Source organism: Epinephelus moara, chromosome 20 (genome assembly GCF_006386435.1).
Source record: "Epinephelus moara isolate mb chromosome 20, YSFRI_EMoa_1.0, whole genome shotgun sequence".
NCBI classification, from domain to species: domain Eukaryota; kingdom Metazoa; phylum Chordata; class Actinopteri; order Perciformes; family Serranidae; genus Epinephelus; species Epinephelus moara.
The window spans coordinates 37,134,561-37,159,029 of NC_065525.1; the positions used below are offsets into that span (position 1 = coordinate 37,134,561).

The following is a 24,469-nucleotide window of genomic DNA, read 5'->3' on the forward strand; positions in this document are numbered from 1 at the left end:
TACAACAACATTAATGAAATATTAATATTATATTTCTAATTACGACTATTGTGATAAAAAATGTAATAAAAATGTCATAATATAGCATGATGTAAAACATTACATAATGTAATTTACAGTATACCATAAAACAAAAGCTGAAAAAATGTAATTATATAGTGTGCTGTAAAATGCTATGGACAGTGCAGCTTAGTATACCGTGAAAATGTTATAAAAAAAATGTATGGTATAGTTTGCCATACAAATGTTATACTAAAGAATGCCATAAGAAGTCATAATATAGTATGCCACAGAAATAATTCATAAATATCTTATAGTATATTGAAAATGTCACAAAAAAAGTCACAGTACAGTTTGCCATAAAAATGTAATAAAAAACATCATTGTGTAGTATTGTCCGCCTTAGTAATTTTATTTAAATTAATTTCATGATTGATAAAAATCATAATACAGTATATGATAAAAATGTAGAAAAAAAAAAAGTCATAGTGTAGTTAGCCATAAAAAATGTCATAAAAAAGTACAGTACATAGCAACTAGTGGCACCTCATAAGTGTTGGGATTTACGTCTTGTCATCAATGTTAGTGCCGTTAGCGGAAATGTGGAAATGTGATGAAAAAGATATTTTGTTTTATGTGTGTGCAGCCCTCAATCACATACTGGCTCCTGAAACTGGTACTCAGTCATCAAAACTCTGAGAACCCCCTGTGTTAACCAATGACAGGGGAACACTGTCAGTTAAAACGACACTGAATGGAAATCAGTACCAGAGATGCATCAATTTTCCACTTTTCATGAGCAATAAAGCAGTCCACAATTCATATGAATATACCCAGACATCTCTCTAACTTGTCTTTTTGTTTTGTTTTTTTTTGTCCTGCTTCTGCTGCCCTCATCAGGAGGCTCCCGGGGCCTCCGCGCTGCAGGGTAGTCAGTTCTGGTGTTGAAAAGATTCCTGCCATAAGAATGAGTGAACATGTTCTCCAACACAGGGCTTGATGAGAAAAGCAGACTCTTCACCATATGAAACCTACCTCTGCCTCTGGACAGCCGTGGATGTGGTCCATTGGGTTCCCAATATTCAATTTTTCACTCTGTTTTCAATTTTCACTCACTGCAAATGACGGTGTTGCTGTTTGGGGATTTTGTTTTTTTTGCAGGTATAAAATCTAAAGACACTTATTTGCTTCACACACATAGGACCTATTACTCTCCTCATTCAGTCAATAACACACTACTGTAAATAACAGACGAGACAGAGGTTGATCAGGATATCGATAGCAGTTGATGGTTGCTAGAAATCAGCGCCTACTATATCTCGTCATCATCTCTGAAACCCCATTCTTCCTTCACTTCTGAGAATTTGTGTTGTGTGTAATAGTGAAACTGCGCAGAACTGCATGACAAGTTTTTCTAGTAATCCTTAGGCCTTACGTTCATGTTCTGTTTTCACTTCCCTTTTCTTATTAAAAATACTTATAGAAATCTATACATAACACCAGACTGACATTTAAAGCGTGTACAGTATATCACTTCTGTGTTGTTTTGAAATAACAGCCCCCCTCTCTGTGTTACAGTAGCTCCGTGGTGCAGCTGTCCACCATGCCTAACATTCTGCCTCGGCGGGCCAAACCCCAGCGCACCACTGAAGTCTTTCCAGTTCCTAGCCAGGAATTCATTCCCTGTCTGGGGGAAAAGTCCCCAATAATTTGACCTATATAAGAAGCCCCCAGCTTTCCTTTGCCCGCTCTACAGCACCTCGTACCCCCCCTCAAAGCGTGCCCGGACCTCTGCTAAAATCTGCAGCAGCCGTAACAACGCATTAGCAGCAGTCTCACTTAGCATAGCCAGCCCTGGGTGGGGTTTCTATGGCTGGCTGGTCCCAGGATGTGAAACTGAGCAGTGAAACGTATCTTTGGATCTGAACGGTGCCGGTTCTCGCTGTTGCTCTTGGATGCTGAGCTTTCCTCTGGCTGCGGGGAGGGATGGGGGCACGGTGAGCCACAGACATATGGCTGAGGGAAATCTCGTAAAGGCCAAAGGTCACGAGGGGTCAATCTAACCTCCTGGCCTCTGGTTGATTTATTATCCCATGGGGTGATGTCGCCTTGTTCGGACCAAACAGAGAAGGGGTCAAAGGGCGTACTGTATCTGTTGCTGTTGTGAAAGGCAGCGTAGAAAACACGTTTTCTGAGTTGGGGATAAGGGGATGCAGAGGACCCTGAAAACAGAGCCCCGACTACTGTGTGGTCATTTAAGATGAGGACTTTTATCACTGCTGCATTTCCCACCAGGAAGCCATGGAAACCAAATCAATACTTAAGTAATGAGAGGGCTTAACAGTGATTTTCAACATGAATAGCTGTTGTTACTCTGACCTTAGCAGACCTGCGTTCATACCAAACTGCCTACACACAACAATCATGTAAATCCTTTTTTCATAAGCCAACAATAATTCTATGACACAAACTGAATGTAATCCTTCCAAGCAACTCCCTTTCGATTCCTGTATGAGTTTTTTTTTGGTAGCACATTATTACTTGACTCTAGTGGGATCACAGGTGTGTGTTTATTAGGTGTTTTATGATGGTTTGAGCCGGACTAAGCCAATCAGAATAAAGTGGAACAGTCTATTTTACGCTTAAAGACCAAAAATGGGAATGTCAAATATTCTACGGTAAAGAGGTGCGGGGGAGTGCGAGGAGCTGCAACAACTGTCCTCCAGACAACTGCTGGCCTCAGCTATTTAGGGACAACTCCTGACAGAGTGGCTGGCATCAGCTGCTGCTGACATTGTTTGTCACAATCTTAGTTGATGCAGTACACACACACACACACACACACACACACATGCACATGCGCACACACCTGTTGACCCATATCTGCTTTCATATAGCACTGCTGGGCCTCTACATGCCTGGGCCTCTCTAGACAGGTGGCCCTCCAAACACCCCCATGGTGGGCAGGCACGGCCTCACAGCCTGACAACCACCACCCGCTCACCAGCCGCGACCTCCCAGCTGAGCCTGTTTGGCTGCTTTTTTTACATGCAACTTTTCTTGTAGGAGAAGCAAGAATTATTGGTCTCCTGAATCACCAGCCACAGATGGCTTTGTTAGTCTCATCTCAACACAACTCCCCCGATTTGTCTTCTTTTCATGACTTGATATTCAAAATGTTTTATTCAAAAATTAGATATCCACCAGTTACATCCAGTCCACATTCTTTACGGCAACAATCATTTGTTCCGTTTATGGTTTGAGTTGAAGGTGTGAGAAAGAATAGTATCAGTAACATTGTTAACACTGTGCTACATTACAGAGAAATACAAAACCGTACTAATGAACCTTCATTAATATAGGCCTATATTTTATCTACAAGTGCACGTCACACACTGAGCGAGCCGCCTGTTAATGACGCTGTGGGCTAATGGGCATGTAGCTACTTCCATGTTTCAGATGATACGTCATGTTTGTAGTCGACCAATGAAGATGAGTTTACATATCACCTTGGGTTCGTCCTTCACCTTCTCAAAATGATCCCACACTTTGGATTTCCTGCCCGACATGTTATTAACTAGCCTGTGGAATAACCGCAGGTACCAGCCCTGGAAATTACAAGACTCCTGTCTGACTGCTGAGCGTGGACACTTCCTGTGTCTGTCCTTTCAAATTAAATTCCCACATGATCCAGTCATATAGGTTTTGATTTATTCTGACAAGACACAGCTCCTAATAGAGTTTCATGTTGTTGTTTTTTTTCCTGCGACTAAGCAACCAATGAAATCTTGCCAGCTAATGACCTTTCTGGTTGACTAACGTTTGGTCGACTATTAAGGGGGCAGCCCTAGAGCAGACACAGAGCAACATTAGCATTCATTTGGAGTGCTTGTGTACAGCTGACAAGTCTGATGTTCACTCTACTTGTAGCTTTGTTTTGGTCTCCACCGACTCCACAGTCAGAACACAAGCCCAATTTAATCTCAGATGGGTCGAACCAATAAAGCCATCGCACAATAACCTAGTAGTATCATCAGCTCCAATGTTTTAAATAATTACAAGTACATTCTGTAGATGTTCTTCCTTTTACATAACAGATGAACAGCCTGAGATGTCTTAAGAAAAATAAATGCGATTTCAAAAGTATGTCTCAGTTTTTCCACGTTCAGTCAGTCTACTTCTCACTGTCATTACATGTGCATTTATCCACACATTTCCTGATACAGATTCTTTTGATCTGAAGCTGCTGATTGAGAATATTTTGCAAAATGTTCAATATCTTTCAACATGGTCACAGTAAGTATTCATTGTTTTATCAGAGAACTGTATTCTGGTCAGAGTGGGGAAGCCTCTGAAGCAGGCAACACATTGTTTAACTTGACTCTAGTCATCTAGTGGGCTGCAATGGACCCTTTGGTGGGCCGGCTCTGGCCCATGGGCCGTATGTTTGACACCCCTGTGCTAAAGCACTGATGGTTATGGTGGAGGGTGGGGGGGGTCTGCTAGGTCTGGCAGTGCTGGTCAGTAAGTGTACAATGGTTTCATCAGAGATATTTCAGCCGCCTGCTGTGTCTGACAATGACTGGTAAGAACAGTGTAGAGTTTCAGGAGCTGTAACAGGAGTGAAGATTTATATTTTACAGGATTCGGCAGAAATGCACATGTTGCTTTGATTCAGCTGCAATACAACCAATACTAAAAGTCCATGTCTTTTGAGGTATGTTATCATTTTTACAGCTGATTATATTTTTTTATTTTACATGTCAGATGTATCAGCACCACTGTACAGGTTTTCTGTGTTGCCCTGTTTTCAGTAGCATAATGAAGTCCTGTTCTATTCTGAGCGTGGCTCAGGTGGCAGGATCAAAGACGACATGGACGATCGACAAAGCTCAGAGAGTCTAGCGTTTCATGACCTAGCATGAGTTCCACCTCCGCGCAGACTCTGGGATTGCCAGATCTCACTGTCCAGCGTCTGTGACAGTGCGTCCCTTATATTCCTCTTTTAACTGCTTCCTCAGATCCTCTTTTAGGTTGTGCTCCTGTGTACTTCTGAGATCAAACTGTCTTTTGAAGTGGGAGTCTCTCTCTTCTCTCTGTCTCGTCTTGAGATGAAAGAGGAGCACGGGGTGACCCAGAGCGGCCTCTGCAGACAGAGGTAGCCATGGGGTCTCTCTTTCTTTCTTTCTTTCTTCCCTCTCTCTTGTTCTCTGCCAAAATCCCCCAGTAGTGATAGAAACCAGAGGAGGACAAAAGGCAGCGGAGCACCACGGCCCTACGGCCCATGCAGTCTCTCTGGCTAATTGAAAATGGCTTTGCTCTCTTCTCCAGCTCACTTATGCTCCTGCTGTCCTCCTCCTGCCGCTCCTCCTTTTCTCTCTTACTCCCCCGCCTGTCCACCCCTCCCCCCAGGGACGACCCTCCCTCCTTCCTTCCCTCTCCCTCTCTCTCTCTCGGCGCTGGACCGTGCTGATCTTGGGACATCCCCAGTATTTTTTGGCCTTTGAAGGCAGATATAATTGAGTGGTAATATGAGACATATTCTCCTTTTCCTCTGCATGCCTCGCTCAATGGGTTATGGAATATTGAAGTTCAAAGTAGGTGCGGTGAACGTGTTATTTTTTCTTTCTCTTCCCCCTTCGTGGTGATTGCAGTGTGAAAGGAATTTAGTGAAATGAGGAATTGAGATTTTATTTGGATGGAAACTCCGGCCAATGGTTTACCTTGACCCGGCTCGGCTTGAGATTTGAACAAACGGCCCCGAAAAACTGTAAGACAGGTTTCACCCTCCAACGAAAGCAAATTATGGAATAGATGAGCCGGTAATCAAATTCCTCCCAAGCCAAGAGAGCAGGCCAGAGCATAATGAAATGGAGTTTTATTATTTACAGCAGCGCTACAGTGCAGAGGGTGTGCGTGAATATCATTTACAATCATTTCCATCCGTTTGTACAACAGGAGTCTTACCCTCTGTGCTTCTCATCGCTCCATCTCGCAGATATGTTCCAGGTTGATCTTTCCACATGATAATAAATACAGTACGATAAGGCAATGTTTCTATTTACAACTCTTATAAAACTGTACAGGAGAATACAGGCGGATATGTATCAAGGTCTGTCACAAAATTAGAGTGCCTTTAAAATACAACCACTTTATTTAATGTAAGATAAATAATAGTATTTTAACCACCGCAAAAATATGAAAATATATACTAGTGCAGAGAGAAGGCCTCTCCTCCTTCCCCTTCCCTTGTTCACCCCTCTTTTGTGTGTATGTGTGTGTGTGCATCCGTCTCTTCAGGAACGTGCATGCTATAATTATGAGAGGCCTTTCATACAGTAGCTACATAGTTGAGTTATTTTCTATTTTCTACTTCCTACATGCCCCGGCGTCCTGTCAGATAAATACTACGTGTATGGGAACAAAGTGAGAGCATTGTCTTTTTTTTATTTCAAACGTGCGCTCTCAGTGGTAGCCTGATATTTCCAAAGCTTTCACACAGAATTAGTGCGCCTGCTCCTCATAGCTTACTGTTTAAATTCTGCACATTTTCCAGTGTTTCTTTTCATTAGTCACTCACAGTGAGTAATCTCCCCTTACCAGGAATTCAGCACTTAATTAGCTCCGGAGAGAAAAAATAATCAGAGCTTTAATGGGGCAAATTTATTTCAAATTGCACACAGCAGTGTGAGCCCCCTGAAGAGGGGAATAGAGGGTTTTAAGTGTGGTCCTGGTGGTGGTGAGTAGTGGTGCTGCTAAAAGTGTTTGAGATTGATATACGCATGAAATCTCTCTGTGAAAATCTTGGAGCAAAGTGAGAGACTTCAGCCCAGTTCAGCTATTTTCGTTAGCATCAGTGTAGCTATAAATCAGCACCATGTTAGCCACCCACCCCTGATACATTTCTTTAGTCCCGTTTCTTTTACTCCAGCCTTCCGGTCCCGAAACGCAGGGCAAAGTCAACAGATAATCTGCCCTTCCCTCCCCGTGTTATTCGATCACTACTAACAAACACCCGCCGCAGCCTAAGTACAGTTAGGCTAGATGGATATGTGGCTATGGAAATAAGCCTGTTGTGTACTGGGTGTGGATGGTGCCAAGATAATCAGAAGGATTTGAGGAATGCCTCTGCCATGGCTGGACTCTCAGTTTTTCTCTGTGTCTTTGGGGAACTCGAGTGCTTTGATTGCATTACGACTTCATTACTGGGTTAGTTAGCTTTGGAATAATATTTGGAGTGGAGGAATGCAGCTCAGTGACAGGCCACACATAAATTAACATTATCTGAGTAGTGTGATTATGAGGCTAATGTAGTGAAATAAATTCATGTAGCATGTTGCTGCTTGAATGACTGTGTTCTGCAGGGGGAAGACTGAGGGCCCACAATGCTGGTGCAGAAGAGAAAGCTACATTTAGACAACAACAAAAACAACAACAACAACAAAAAGACCCAAGCAGGGCCAACAATCATCAGAAGGAAGAGTTCAGTCTGCCTCCTTTCCACACCGTGCTCCGTGGTGCTCTTGCCCTCATGTCCCAGAGCAAGTCGACAATTAAAAGTTGTTCTCTTCTCAGTGGTAAAAAGTCAATGAGAAAATGTGGATATGGAAGAGAGGGAGGGGGTTTGGAAGACTGAGTCCCCTTTTTATTTGCAGGCTGGCCCCCCATAGGTGGGGCTAGGCTGGTCCTCCTCCTGGTCCTTTAATTCTCCTTTGGTGATGAGAGCATCATACCCGGCGTGATCATCGCTGCGACATCAGAGCTCCTCATCGATGCTAGCACCCATGCATTTCTGAATGGTCACCCTGCGGATGGACGGCTTGGACGTCAGCTCCAGCTTCGGCGGAAACTGCTCCGTCAGGATCCGCAGGACCGAGTCCACTTTCTCATCCATCTTATGCACCTGGATTTAACACAATGACAGAAGACAAACAGGTTAGGTCAGCTGACTGCCTCCAGGATAAACACGCTGAACTTAAATACAGTGTAGACCTGTGTTATGAAACAAACAAAGAAGGTCAGCGAGTTTTTGTTTCGTATCCATCTGCCTTTAATATAGTAGCAACGCCAATGACAGAGCAGTGCAGGGTATAATGACATGGTAGTCTGCCAGTCGCCGTCTACCTGCTAAAGCCACTCATTACAAAAGCTGTTGAGCCATATGATCCAGGAGTGGGCGTACAGACACTCACACACACACATACATACAGGCTGCTGTTGTTTACATGCTTTTCCAACTGTAAACACAGGTGTGTCGCCCAACAGAGACATCGCTGACAGGGCGCAGCCGGCTTAACCATGGTGTGAATGCAGATAAAAGGCCACATCTGAGTGATACAGGTAAACAGATAAGAGACTGGCTGGTGACATTCAAGTACAGAGAGGACATCGGCACACGTACACACCAGGACACACTCGTGTTCATGCTTACAAGTAGGCGCACAGGCTGACTGCACACACTTGTGGAACTTCAAAGAGGTTTCTTGTCTTCACAGCCTTGGCCTCAGTTTTACCTCTGAACTTATTTATTTTCCCCCCTTAAGTACTTACACAGCACACACACAAACCACTATCCTCTGATGGCTCCAACGGCTTCAAGAAACCAGGGGAAAATGATAAAGATGGCGCTTTGTAAATCAAAGCCTAAACAGCAAAGCACATCAAAGAGCCATAACATCTCACGCACCGGGCAGAACAGACAGATTCAGACTCCTGTCTCTACTAGATGCTGATAGCGAAACAACTGCGGTATTTCTGGCAGGGCACAGTCAGATAGTTAACATCAATGGCATTTTCATAGGCTTAAGGGTACGGCCTCTGTTTCTCCCCATCTTTTAGTGTGTGTGCCTGATGGCCCGGACGTTTTTATGGCAGAGCCGGACATTTAGCAGCTATTATTGTTGTTGAAATATGAGCCATAATAGGAGGAATAAATCAGATTGTGTCGCGGAAAAGTATGAAATCACATCACAGGATGCCAATAATCATAATTTATAAATAACGGAGCACTGTCAAATGTCAAAAGTTAGATTCCAGACAAATAAATGAGTTTCGCTTTTTCTGCGAGCAAAAATCTCTGTTTCAGGTTTTTAGATGAGTCAAGTTTCTAGATGTCATAATCACAAAATGTATGTTTTGGTGTCGTGCGCATCTACAGTTAAAGATAACACACATAGTGAACTTGAGGTCATGTGTAAGGTCATGTGTAGTACACTGGCTTGACTACTTACATGTGAACTGTGCTATAACATAACTATTTGGTCAGAGATATACAGTACGATGGAGCAAGAATTGCTTCATTCTGACACTTATTGCTGAGGTTTCCTGATATTTCACCATCCACAGTGCTTTCCTCTGAGATTGTACCATGACCTAAATAGTTGTGCTAAGTAGACGAAGCACGCGCTGGGCCCGGATAAAGCTTAGAGAATAATAGGCTATCATAAACATGTTGGGCAGTAATCTACAGACTTATCAACATTCTCGTTGGAGCTTAAAATGGATCAGGAGTTCCTCCTGCTGTGTTTTCTGAAAGGAATGGCCCAGGGGACCCACAGAGGAAAAAAAACATTATTAGACAGGCGTGTTGAAAACACACCCCACTTATGTATTGCCAATGATTGTGTATATGTGTTTGCCTTCTGGGGATGGATGTGGGTGAGAGATGCAAAGGTGATTGAAGCTGTTGCAAGTGTACATTTCCTTGTATGTGTTTCCAAGACTGGATGTAAGTTAAAGAGATGGTGTGGTGGCACATGACAAAGAGCAAAAGCAGGTGAGAGTGGGCCAAGTAAGAGAGAAAGAAAGACAATCTGAGTTGAGTTGGGTTATTTCTAAGGCTGCTGTTTCTACGGTCTGTTATGCAAATATCCTTTTACGAGTCAGTCAGTGTTGGTGACATTGGTGACAGTCTACTTGTGACCACTGTTCCTATTGACACACTTTCTTACACACTGTACTGTGTGTTGTCATAATTTGTGAGACTTTTCTTTTTGCCACATTACATAATGTTGCTGTGCTTACTACTGATGCTCAAGCGATTCTTGCAGCTACTTTTTGGCACCTCTGAAAGCTGAAAATGACGCATAAGATGGAAATTAAGACTGACTAAGCAGCAACCTCCGAGGCTGACAAATGAAGCAAAGTCAAAAACTGCAGTTCCTTGAATGGCCACTTGAGGCTGGCTCCAGGAGTGAGTTAATCCCCACAGACACCCATGTTGAAAAAGCAAACTTTACAGCAGAAAAAAAACATGTTTACGGCCTGGTGCACACACACACACACACACACACACACACACACACACACACACAATACTATAGGTAATTTCCACGTTCATGACAACTGTCTGGGTGTGACATTTTTTAAAACGTACCCGTTTAATTTTACCCCACAAATCAGCAACTCAACACAAATGTAAAGCATGAAATGTAAAAAAGTACTTACCTACCGACTCACCTACCAAACCAACCAACCAACCAACCTACCTACTTACCTGCCAACCAACCAACCAAACCTACCTATCTATCGACCTATCTACCTATCAACCAAACCTACCTACCTATTTACTTGCCAACCAACCAACCAACCAACCAACCAACCAACCAACCCAGACCTACCTATCTATCGACCTATCTACCTACCAAAAAAACCTACCTACCTACTTACCTGCCAACCAACCAACCAACCTACCTACCTACCTACCTACCTACCTACCTACCTACCTACCAATCAACCAATCCAACCCAACCCAACTCATCCACCTACCAACCAAACCTACCTACCTACCTACACCTACCTACCTACACCTACCTCTGTTTACACGTCACTATTATGGCAACAATGTTAGTGAGGTAATGTAACCATGGCATAACCCCAGATTCACAGAGTATGTACAGAGCTGTATCTGTTCCTATATCAGTGAGTTTTCAGTTCATCAAAGTTAATTGTAGTATTTTGGTCGCCTAAAAAAGTCTTGTTTAGCATTTGGTTGTACTAAAAGTCCCTCTAAGGCCTGGGTCTTCAACAGGGGTCAGTGACCCCCAGGGGGCCCTCAGAGATACAGCTGCCAAATTATTGTTTTGAAATTCGAAAATTTTATGCAGTCTATAAAGTTGACAAATGCTGCTAGTATGTATTCAATTAAATACGGTTTACTTGTGGAGCTGCTTTCATAATTTTAGTGTAATTTACATGAGGTTCTCTTAATTGGCATTTACTGAAGGGGTATTGTATTGGTAAGGGGGTTTTGTTATCTCGCTCATCCTGCGTTGTGTGTAAATGCCAGAGTTGGGTGTCACCACTGCTGTGTCATATAAACGCATGTGATCCAGTGACAGGTGATGCTCCAGCTGTCCACGACCCTCCCTCTGACCACAGACAACACATGGGACAGTCACAGGCAGGGCTGACACAGTCACAAGCACCGGACAACAAGTGTCTTTTAAGTACAGTCGCTTTAGTCAATTTAGACATACACAGTATTTATAAATAAAAAGTTAGTTTTATCACTTTCTTTTCTCTGAGCTCACTGAAAAAAATAAAATAAAAATAAAATCGAATGTTTTTGTTCACTAAAGAAAGACTAATCTCTCTTGGACTCCAGAAAAATAGATAATAAAAAGGGATGCAACTGATGATTTTATTCAGTAGTTATTAATCTTTTTTTATTACTATTAATCAATTCATTGTATAATTTGTCCTTAATGAAATTAAAAATTAAATTCACAGAGAAAACTTTAATAAGCAACACAGGTGCATTATCTACAGTATCTTTGAACTGTATGTCATGTACTTCCAGTCATTGGTGGAGACATAAAGTACAGAGACAACAGTGGGGAGGACACACAGCTCCTGTTCACACAGGAACACCCTTCCTGACCACCTTCCTGCCCTCCCCTGGGGCTGTTTGTCTAGTATCTAGTACATTGCAACAAATACAAGCCGACAAACAAACATGCACACAGTGTGTACATAGTGTGCTAGTCTGCCTGTCACCTAGCAAAGAACAAATAAACAAGGAGCGTAATGAGGGACAGCATTTCTGTCAGGACATTAACTGTAGCCAAAGAGCGCTGTAGGGTAGACAGTAATACAGGAAAAGTAATAAAGAGCTGAAATGAGTAAACAACAAAGTGACACCACTGGGTAAAAGTCACCATGAGCCTAACTGTCACCGTTTGTTCTGCAAAGTAAACTAAATGTATCATGGCAACAGCTGGTGTGGTGTATTTCTGGTGCTTCAGTTAAGTTATATCAGTTACACCAAGTCAAACCAAAATCACGGTAAGATAAGATGAAACAGGAGAGATGAGATTAACTTTATTATCCCTGCAGGGCACTTTTTTCCCCTTCGATACTAAAGCTACAGCACAAAGGGAAATAAAAGCATCAAGTATAAAAACAAGACCAGACAACAGCACATGTCAGACTCACATTACGTCATACATCCAGATTTGGCATGTGTTTGCTTTCTAAACCTTACTGGAGACTCTCTGCAAAGACTCTGCAGCCAAGCATTGTTTAAATTTCATTTCTTATGCTGCTGAGGATGCAAAAGTTTCCAGAGATGCATGCCAAATGTTTATAAAGGATGCAGAATATAGCTCTTCAGTGCCTTGGGTCTGAATATTTCACTGGGTGTACAGTGAGAAACACATAACTGCATCATTATAATGTGTTTCAGTGAGTATACACAAAAAACAAACTGATTTTTCACTTTCATACAGCTTGAAATACTAAATATTTTTCTGATTCGGACTCTCCCTCAAGCAGAAATTCAAGAGAAAAGAGGCGAGGCATCTGCTTTACTTTATGAATGTCATTAATTCACACACAGTCATCCCGAGCTGGCCTGTGCCGATAGAGCGATTCACACTGCCATCTGTTGGAGAGTCTGAAAGCCTGGAGAGAAGCTCAGGGCTGCTATCGCTTCATTCTCTGATTTCATGCAACACTCCACCATCGCATAATTACTGACAAATGGAGACATGACATGCGAGAGAGATATGAGATACTGGATGAGATAGACTGAGGGAGCTGTGCGGTAGCCTTGACATGTAATGAATGGTAATTAGGTGTTGTGAAGTGGTGTGGCTTATTCAGCAGGGAAAACAAGGCCGGTATATACAATGAATAGTGTAGTACTGGCTGGATTAACGAGCAGATCGCCTTTCTTTGAGCAGTCAATACACGGACACCGAGCACGTAGGCAAACAAAAACACAATGACTCACTAAGACATGTCTAACTCCCGTTCTTGCTCCTTTTCTTTCTCTCTTTGACAGTCACCTTGAGGAGGACTAAGGCATGAAAAGGAGGGAAGACAGAGAAAATACAAGGAGGCTAGAGTATTGGAGACAGAGGTGCCGGGCTGCCAAAAGGAAAGACTACCACCTCCAGGAATGTCTTGGCATCTGCGTCCGACCGGGCTGTGCTATTCAACAAAACAAGATTCCTGTCATTGAAATGCTCTCAATCGCACGAGACAATGGAGACATAGCCGGGACATAAAGAGAGATAAGACGAGAGGGAAACAATCGCACAGGTCACTGTCCTCGCATGCTGTAGTGATTGTGTAATGTGCTTTCCCACCACTGTGACCTCAAAAGGCCTGGTGCTCCAACCTGCATAACACCAGACGATCTCACAGCGTCACTCTTTCTTTGTTATGGCTGTGTCTACTTACATGGCACTAGCATGACTCACACAATGTCCATTCCAACTGGAAAGGAGATTTTTAATATCCCACTGAAGCCTTTTGGATGACAAAGCAAGGATTTAAAATCCTGGAAGACTGAAAACAGAAAAAATCTAGTGTTCTTCACTCTGACATTGTGGTGTTTTTTTTTTTAACTTACTGAAGTTCATTTTCTTTCATTTTCAGTCAGCGGAAAACAGCAATCTTTTTTTCATGTCTGATATGAAGCCATCTACTCTCACACTGCTTCTGTCTAGTTTGCCACATTTACTCCAGACAAGGCAAAACTCCTTCAGACAAAGTACTTCCAGAGCAACAGTGAAAACAACAGCTCACTCTAAGTACAACAGTTCTTAAAGTTACCCTGTGGAGTTTCCTTATAAACAAATTAAAGCATATTTTTATAAACTATTTCATACCAAACTATCTTGTGTCTATCCTTGAGGCCTAGCAGACCTGTAGAATGCATTTTCTGCATAATTAATCATTTGCATAGCCAGTTTTTTGAATATTTTGGAACCTCCATTGTTTACATTATGTTTAGTGGGTGTATTTTTCCCCAAAGCTGTTTCCTCTAGTCCGCAAAGCCAGAGATCAGCATGCCCAGGGCCCTGCCCCTGCCCGTCACCCGACACACAATGCACCTAACCCTGATTTCTGTCCCTGCGGGAGGTGGGCCCACAGGGCGACGGCCCCATAGCCCAAGGCCCGGCCACCAGGTGCTCGTGGGTGAGCTGGCTCCGGGGGGCGATGTCCCCATACCGGGCGAGTTGCGAAGCTTTCAATTCACTGGTCCATCTACGTCCCAACCCTCACCTATGGTCAAGAGCTCTAAGATAGTGACCGAAAAACATGAGATCATGGATACAAGCGGTCGAAGTGAGATGTACTCTGTGGGGTGTCTGGGCTCAGCCTTAGAGAAAGGGTAAGGAGCTCGGATATCCTGAGGGAGCTCGGAGTAGAGCCGCTGCTCCTTTGCGTCGAAAGGGGTCAGTTGAGGTGGTTCCAACATCTGGTCGGGATGCCTCCTGGGTGCCTCCCACTGGAGGTGTTGGGCATGCCCCACTGGTAGGAGGCCCCGGGGCAGACCCAGAACACACCGGAGGGATTACATATCTCATCTGGCCTGGGAACACCTTGGGGTCCCCCGGAGGAGCTAGAAAACGTTGTTGGGGAGAGGGACTTCGGGGGTGCTCTGCTCGGCCTGCTGCCCCCGCGACCGGGCCCAGAATAAGTGGATGAAAATGGATGGATAGAAAACTTCTATGTTTAGTGTCTGGGTAGATACGGCTAAAACTTCTAAACAAATAAAACCATCACTGATTTTTTAAAAATCTGACACCTCTGTACCTTCACTTAAATAAATCTATTGTTAACAGATATCCCATTATTACACCCTCACATCGTCTTTCCCTGCATTATGTCAAATCCTAACACTCTGAATCAACATCAAATAAAGCCGCACTCATCATCATAAACGATGGGTCAAATATATGTAATATTGAAGTGGTCTCTTGCAGTTAAAAACCCACAGAGAATCATCATCTGACTCTGTGGTCTACCTTGGCTCTACGGAAAATCTTTACGGTCTTTCAACTCCTTGTTTTTAATTTACTGCCCCACTTTTATTGTTTCACTCTCACCACTTTTATCAACCAGTTTCCAGCCACACCAGGCATCTGTTTTCATTTAAAATCCTCTGATAAACCCATCTCACACCAGCCGCCAGTCACCAAAACTGGGACCAGGCCATGACTAACGGCCCAGGTTGAAGTTGCACATTCGACATGTATTCTTTTTAAGCTGATAATATGTCAGTGTTGTGTGGTTGCCCCCAGGAGACCAACACAATCTATTAGTGCTGTTCCTAACAAGTAATGGCATTTCATTCAACTCAATTGTCGGATGCTCCCATTTCCTGTCAGTCAGCTGGTACCTCGATTAGCCAACAGCTTAAAGTTAATGCTGTATTATATCAACTGGCAACAGGAAGCAGTATATAGTAGTATGGAAATGTGGTATTATGTTTAAATAATTCACATACAAATAAGGTATTAATGTGTAAATATCCAGTAAAACAAAGAAATTAGAGTTGTTGTTTCCACTTATTTTCCAGCCCTGTTCCCGTAAAGCCTTCAGTATAGCAACAGCAAAGGGTCAGTTCAGGTGAATTCCTCTGCCTCTCCATAGATCCCCTGTGCGGCTCACCCAGACTGACTGCCTGCTCTTTGTGTTTCACCTACACACACACACACACACAGGAGATCCAGCGTTTTGCTCGTAACACAATGGTCAATGCAGAAAAAGCAACAGAGGCTGTACACACTGGCCTCGCTGGTGGGCCAATAACAAGCTAGTATTACACAGAGGTCATCATTATCATCACTGTGACAGGGCCGCATGAATGGAGAATGGAGATCAGGGATGAGGGGGAGGGAGGGGGAGGAAGGGAGAGGCCAGAAAGAGAGAGTAAAGGAAGAGGAAAATTAAAAAAGCCAGAACAAAAGGGAAATAAATTTGAAATGTGAAAGCAGGAAAAAAAGAGGACACTGGTGGCTTTTGTCTCGTGGGGAGGAGGTTAACAATAACGCACAGGGACACACGCACACAGACGTGCAGCCACACACACACACACACACACCACATTAAACCAGGAAAGTCATCAGGCCACTCGTGCAAATGTCATCAAAAGAATAAATAATAAAATACGTTTTTTTTAAACCCCCTTGACGCTGGCTCCAAAAGTCCCCCTAGACCTCCATGTTAAAATGCCCAACATTAAAGCAGAAATAAACATGTTTACAGCCTGGTACAAAAAACGACTGTACCGGTGGTGACTTTTTATACAACTCACCCATTTACATTTTTTTTAAAGGCTTAAGTGGGATTTATACTTGTGCATCAGCTCTACGCAGGGCCTACGCCATAGCCCACACACACGTGGCCTACTCCATTGTGAGCATTACTTGTTTGGTGGTTGGCCTACTCCATTGTGAGCATTACTTGTTTGGTGGTGTGTCTGTGTCACTCTGCAGTTACACCTCCAAACCACTGGTTGGCATCAGGGTTTCTGTGAAGTGCCGTAAAGTTTAGTTGATTCAAAACATACATTAAACATGGCTGAAGAGACACAACACAATTACACAAACTGGCTTCACTATAACTCGCAGCATACACAGGCAAAGCACATTTTCCCCACAAACACAACATGCTAATGTTATTAGCACAAGCCAGTGGCATTTTACATTGTATAAATTAGCCTAGTGGCTAGCGGACTTCCTCTAATCATATGAAGCCAGGGACAACAGCAACATTTAACAAAGGTAACGTTACAAAATTCAGCTCCATTACAACTTACAGGGTTCACCAACAAAACAACTGTCTTATACTAAACACTTTTTCCAAACAAATACAACACGCTAACGTTATTAGCACAAGCCTATGGCATTTTACATTGTATAAATTAGCCTAGCAATGAGCAGAGGTTTCCTCTGCTCATATGAAGCCAGGATAAATCACACACAAGACATACAATGGTATTTTGTGGAGGCTTTATTGTCTTAAAGTAAATAAAAGCTTTGTTTCCACCGAGGGAAATGGTTTCAACTTACAAAATAGATAGGAGGTCTGCGTCAGCGAGACACATAGTTACATTTCTGGGTGGATGCACGTCAGGCAACAGCATAGGGTATGGTGTAGGCTGTATGTCAACACAGAACCTACGCCGTAGGTACGGCGTGAATTTGACGCAGAAGTATAAATCCTGCATTAGTGCTTCAGCCCTCGATTGCATATTATGGCGCCATTTGTTTCCCCAACCCCGATGAACGTGGTTTTCAGAGTGTGACTCATTGGGCTCTGTCTGTATAGAGTGTATATAAAAATGGATAACATGACAGCTCCCCAAATGTGAAGCTAAAACATTTCGATTGCCCTCTAGTGGCTGGCTGCAGTATAGGTCATAAATCCTGCCCCTCTATGTTGGTGGATGGGCGATGGGTCCAACTAAAAACTCAAAATACATGGCAAATAAATTTTTCCCAAAGATGGTTTCTGGCATTTCAGGTAGTTCTTATCATGCTGATGTATGTTTAAGCATTCACTTCTCTGACTAGTTTGAACTCTGGCTCCAAATGACATCAACGGACAAGATGACAGCGGCCGTATCCCGGATATTTTTGCCTCATTTTGTACAGTGGGAGACAGTGGAAATGCGTTGTTATACAGTCATTGCGTGGCCGCTTTGAGTGACAGTGTCTGTGGATTGTGGCTTTGGGCTCTCAGGCAGATCCACCCCTCGCTCCTCCACAGCTATACCCTCTCATCCAAACATGGTGACATCTCCAAAAATCCAGAATGGCAACGGCCAAAATGCCAAACTCGAGGTTTCAAAACAGGCGTCCACAAACCAATGGGTGACAGCACGGTGGCTACAGCCATTATTTTTATACAGTCTATGGCTGGATATAAATTTGTATGGGATGGGCATCATTTCAGGTGGGCTGCCTCTCCTTCACTGACACATCAACATGGACCATTCCCACAGCTAATTAGATGAACCCTTCACTCCACTCATCTTCGCCTCTGACTTTTAAATTGAGAAAACATGGCAGCTGTCCTGGAAACAGTATTACATGTCTCTTAAACTGTCAACAGTTTTAAAATAAATTTAAGGGAAAGGAAAGGCAATGCAGTTGCATCATTCAGTGCAGCTTGTTTATGTTTTTAAGGCTCTCGTCAGTGAGTCACGTCATTACCACTTAGCTGCAGAGCTCAGTTGATGCTCAGTGTATATTTTACAAATTAGAGTCTTGTATCAGTAGCTGAATTTGCTCGATGTAGGACGACAAAAGGGCCCACACTTTCTTATCCTCCTACAAAACTCTGCCAGCACATCATATTTGATCATTCACAATTTAACTCAGAGCTGCTACAGGTTTTCAGTTTCTAATTTTTGAGATTTTTCATGGAGCTTTCAAACAAAAGCTCAGGGTAATGCCCAACATCTGTGGTTCTGTTATGACAGACATTAATACTTTCCTATAATCTATGACTAAATTATATATTTTCATGCTCTATTTTGAGTATAACCTCCTGATTTTGTATGTCTTATTTTATATTTATAGTTTGTTTTTGTCACATTTGCTATTATTTGCATATTATCATTTGCTAGTGTAATTATCTTATTGTTACTTCTTGTCAAATGTTTTGTCTAATAATGCTTATGTTGTGTTATTATTGTTGAGGACCCCCTTGAAAACAAGATGGTACATCTCAAGGGGTTGAAAAAATGAATTTCAGACACTCATGTGTGGAGCAGGAACAAATGCACTTGAATTAAGTTAAAAAGCCTCTATTAAAAAAAACCGACCAGTTTTCACCCTAAGGTCTTCATCAGGGTGCAAAAGGGTGGACAGGACTCAAGCAAATATTTTACAATCTTGGTAGGGGTGTCACCCATTCCTGGTTAATAAGTGAATAATGATAATAACTTTAATTTCAAGAAACCCAAGGTCACTTTACAATACATAGTAATGAAACAATAACACCAACAGGACAGTACAATACAACACAAGCAGTACAGAAAAGCAACAAAACTATAACAAACAACACCTGAATACAGGTGGGTGACAGCAATGGATCACAATAACAGGCCTTTTCTTTTTTTTAATTTAAGAAAAGGGACAGTGTGCATTAATTAACATTTTAAGAAATGTAATTGCACCGAATTAGCTGAAAGAAAAACTGTCCTGCACTAAAATGAGAAATTACTAAACACGCATCATAATTACATCAGATAAACAAAAATTATTTTCAATTCATTACTTAAATTATTAAGTTGTATCCGAAAAGAAACATTTAATAGAAAAAGAAAAAGGAAAAAAATCTCTATCCTATGATGTTTAGGAGTTACTGATCTGTTTGAGATCAAGGAAAAATAAATAAATAAAAATGAAAATGAAAATAAAAATGAATTTAAATGAAATAAAATAAAAAATTAAATTAAATTAAATAAATAATAATAATAATAATTATTATTATTGGAATGATAACTACACAACAACAATAACAATAAGAAAAGATCACTTGTCACAGAGTGATACTGCACATTTAAGGGAAGGGTGTGTAATCAATTTCCTCATTTAAACCAGGATATACCAATGCATCATCTCTAAAAATCCAAAAAGTTTCTCTCTGTATAAGTCTGCATACCCAGCTACATTCACTCATTAATCAGGACTGGGTGACTCCCGCTACCGAGCTTATAAAATGTTTGCTTGACTCCTGTCCACACTTTTGCACCCTGATGAAGACCTTAGAGTTAAAACCGGTCGGTGTTTTAATGTAAGCAGACATGTCTTTTGAATAATGGGTTTTTAATTTTTATTTCAAGTGCATTTGTGTCTGAAGTTCATTTTTTTTCTTCCCATGTGCTGACCCTTTTCTTCAAGAGCACCTTATTCTCCAAAATGTGACATCTCAAGGGGTTATTCCTAATAAAGAATTTCCAACTATTAAACTTGAGCTGCTAAAGTTTCTTAATTTCTAATTTCATTGATTCTGTACGGAGCTTGTGACCAAAAGATCTGTGTAATGACCAACATCTGTGATTCTGGTGCCTCATTACTTTGCATGAATATTAACAGACAAACCACTAAATACCACACAATATTTATTGTAACTAAAGCTGTCATATTGTGCTTTAAAACAGTCTTCATTATTATCTTCGGACAAGGGTGGGAGCACAGATGCACACTATGCTGTATGTAACGACTACAGGGCACACAAACTGAGCCCACATCTTGCTCTGTGTCTTTTCTCACAGCCTTAAAAACAGCACAAGTCGACCAAACTGCTCTCAAATGTTCAAAGAAACCCTCTAAAATCAAATATATAAAAAAGAAACCACACAGATATACAATGTGAAAGAGAAACACAAACAGAAGAGAAGAGGTGTATGATTGTTTTACGACAGGCATGTGCCGGCGGTTACGAGAGGCCAGAGGCGGAGGTGGACGGATGGAAGGAAGGATGACAGATGGAGGAGAAAAATGAGAGGAGGACGTGTCAGACAAACTTCAAAAGGCTCTGGTGGCCTTTATTAACAGTTTGTTTTTGCTGCCTTGTGCTGACTCATCTTCTGGGCTCTTTCATATGTGAGGAGCGGGGAAGAGGTTGCGTTCAGTTTCTGGGCCTGAATCATGATTAGGAAACGTGATAGCATCTCATTATTGATGTGTTTGTATCACTTTGTGCAGCCTGCATGAAAAGCGTGTTGCTAATGCCTTTTGTATTATGTCTGTGTTTGTGAGACTGCATTAATTTGAAGGGTTGTTGTTAGTCATGGCTTCGTATATTTCAGTCTTTGTGTGTGCATGTGTGTGTGTGTGTTTGAGTTCAGGCTTCCTGCTGCGGCCCTGATGAAAAATTCCATGACTTTCCAAGACTTTCCACAACTAACTAAAAGCACGACTATGACCTTAAAATGTTCTTCCTCTCCGGTTTCTAAAGGGCTCAACAGTTTGGTTTCCATACAGATGGAGAAGAGCAGCTGAAAAACCACCGGCTAATGCAATGAATGTGTGAAAATGTCAGTCTGGTGTATTCAAGTGACCCGTTTGTAAAACTTCCCCAGAGAATTTATTAACATCCTTGATTTCTCTTTTCTCGAGTGCACCTCTCAGAAGCTCGTGATCTGACAGAAATCCCTGTATGTAGTAACAGTGTGTGTAAATAATGCTGTAAACCAGCATCCTCAGAGTGTACATTCATGAGGTGAACTGGGGTCACGCTTTGCAGAGTCGACTGAGACTGAGAAAGAGGGAGAGCGAGAGCGACAGACTGCGTGAATGGATCCTAAACCAACGTGTCAGCTGGACTCAAATTCACCAACCCAACGAGCAACCAACCCGCTCCACCAGCGGCCTCGGTGCCAGCTGGAAAACAGAGCTAGCCCGGCTCAGATTCACCACGGGCCGGGCCGCTGCCAAGGAGAATGGATTCACTTTAACGCTGGCAGATACAATATGTTCTTTGTATTTGTAAAAGCAGGAGAAAGAGATGGACAGAGAGAGAGAGAAAGAGTAAGAAGAAGTGAAGGGTAAGGCTGGATGGCAGCGGTGTGGATGGATTGGTTCTGGACTGAGAGAAGGAGAAGAGGGAGGGAGTGAAAGAGGGAAATGGTGGTTATGTTTTAAAGAACAGGAAACCAAGCGAGAGCACCTGACGCACATGATAAGTATCAAGGGCTGCGCCACGTGCCGCTAAACTGCAGCCAAAGCTCTTTTCTGCAGGGGTGGTGGCGGTGATGGTGGTGGTGTGTCGAGGGGGGGTGTGTATCGGCTAATCTCTCCTCTGAGTGGGCGCGCACTCAAAGCTGCTTTTGTTTCTGAGGGCTACTTTCACGAGGACGTACAATCCCCCGCGTCCACTCCTCCCCTCCTCCTCTACTTCTCTTTTTCTTTCCCTTTTTATCTCTCTGTTGTTCAGAGCACGCTCCTTCTCCCACAAACACTGTGGGTGTTTTATTTGATTTACTGATCATTCTGTTTGGACATGACTGCAAGGGAGAGAAAGTGTACGTGCATGTGTGCATCCCCATGTGTTAGTGCATGTCCGTGTGTGTCCATACGTACGTGTGGGAAACACTGATGGTCTTTCATGTTGTACGAAGGTAAAAAAAAAAAAAAAAAAAAAAAGGGCCATAAATTGAAACAGCCAGAGAGGCCGTTGGGCGCGGGAGAGGCTTTGATGTCGTGTTGGAGGCGCATTAGCGTTTTTCACGTTGAGAGATGTGAGGGTCGGGGAAATGTTACCGCAAACAAAATAAATGTGCAGCATAAACAAGCCAAAAGAGATGAATTACGAGAAGGCTGCAGAGAGATGAAGCTGCTGTCAGCTCAGAGGAATACGCGAGTGGGTGAGGGAATGTTTCTGGGTTTCGCTCCACTGTGTATTGGAAACAAATACTAAGTACCATAAAATGTTAATTGGAATATTTCTGTAGTTACATAACAAAACATGATGAAAATATGTAACATAAATATAAAACATGAGCATTTAAATAGCCTGAGACAGATAAAAAAGCCCACTTAAAGGTCCAGTGTGATTTAGGATTTATGGGGATATATTGGCAGAAATGGAATATAATATAATAAGGATGTTCTCTTTAGTGTGTAATCATTTGAAAATCAGAATCATTGTGTTTTCATTACCTTAGAATGAACTGATAATATCTACATGATTGCGTCACATTGGTGCGACCAATGCTGTCCTATTTTGAAGGCTTGATGTTGCACCGACATGTTTCTAAAGTAGCCCTGAATGGACAAACCAAACACTGGCTCTAGATAGAACATTTGCAAAACTTTCCACCGTAAGGCTTCGAGATAACATTATCTTCTCTCTTGTCCTTGGAAGTGGTGAATTTACAGCTAACAGACTTAATACGACACAGTCTCTGGCTTTTGTTTGATATCTAGCATCAGCAAAAAATGTTATTTCACAATTCTGATGCGTCGTTGGCGCTGTTAGCTGTACCACAGCTAGCAGTCTGTCTGCAAGGAGCTGAACAACATAGGAGAAACGCTGATTTTCTAACGTGAAACTGCTTTATTCAGTGTTTTTACTGGTTTTAACGTCTCTAACTCCGCCAGGATGCCGACGTCCTCACTCCCTCCATCCTCTGTTAAATGGTATCTCCCAGGCGCACTATGTCATCAAACCATGTGATGTTTGGTATTGCCGGATTCAGGAAGCTCTCGACTTTTCAAAAATAACATCGTTTTTCTTTTATTTATTATGGATTTCGCACCAGAGCAGCCCAAACACACAAAGTCCAAAATCGCGATGAGTGGTGACAAGTCATGTCATGCCGTTTTTCGACGGCATGACATGACCGACTTGTCATTTGGAGCTCCGCCTGGATCTTTTCATGGAAAAAACTCTGTAGAATGGTCATACTTTGAGCAATCTTCTTCAAATTTGAAACAAATGTTCATTGATAGTGTGCCTACAGCCCCACAGTGTCATTTACCTGCTCAGATGAAGCCACAGACAGTTATTCATCCTGAAACACATTTTTTATTTTTATTTTAGGCNGGTTCAGAAGCTACAGTCATTTTAATTTGGGTATGTCATTTTAGGCGTTTTTGCTACAAAATGGGGGTGGAGTGTAATTAATTGGTGGGTCCGTTTGTTTTAGAGAGGAGGAGACCTCTGCGGATAACTTGGCTCCTGGTGAAAACCTCCTGAACAATAAACACCAAAGGAATTCTAACTGGGAGTTCACACAAGGCACATGGGGGAAGTTTCTGCTGGTTGCAATCTGCAATCCTCAACCGGTTTATGCCACTAAATCCTACACACCTCTCCTTGTGTGTTTAATATCGCATATATCAAAAAATAATTCTTCTTTAATGTATGATTGTGTCCCATTATTTTGCAACTCCAATTCTCTGTCAGAATATGCCACAAGTTAACTTATACCTATAAAAAAAATAAAGAGGCTGGAGTGATGTCAAAGTCTGAAGTTGAGAAAAACAAACTCAAGTGTCCAATACCCTCCATGTGAAACCCATAAAACAAAACGCCATCTACCCATAAACACTTCAACCTCCTCCGACCTATTTCCAGGAAGCTGTTGCCACACACAACCATTCTGCTCCTGCCACCGAATTGATAAAAGCACTCAAAATGGTTCTTAGAACGTAAAGTCAAGTAAACACACTGGGGGGGCGGGAGGAGACAGGGTGGAGGGGTGACTGAGAGG

General features: G+C 42.4%; 1 protein-coding gene across 1 annotated transcript in view; it reads right to left on the reverse strand.

Moving 5' to 3' along the window:
• Nucleotides 1-5,889: 5,889 nt before the first annotated feature.
• kcnq1.2 (potassium voltage-gated channel, KQT-like subfamily, member 1.2) overlaps nt 5,890-24,469 on the reverse strand; it is a 275,768-nt gene continuing 257,188 nt past the window's right edge. Inside the window, exon 18 of the mRNA XM_050073644.1 lies at nt 5,890-7,903. Within this exon, the coding sequence (XP_049929601.1) occupies nt 7,757-7,903 (147 nt within the window). The 3' untranslated portion in view covers nt 5,890-7,756. The remainder of the gene's footprint in view (nt 7,904-24,469) is intronic.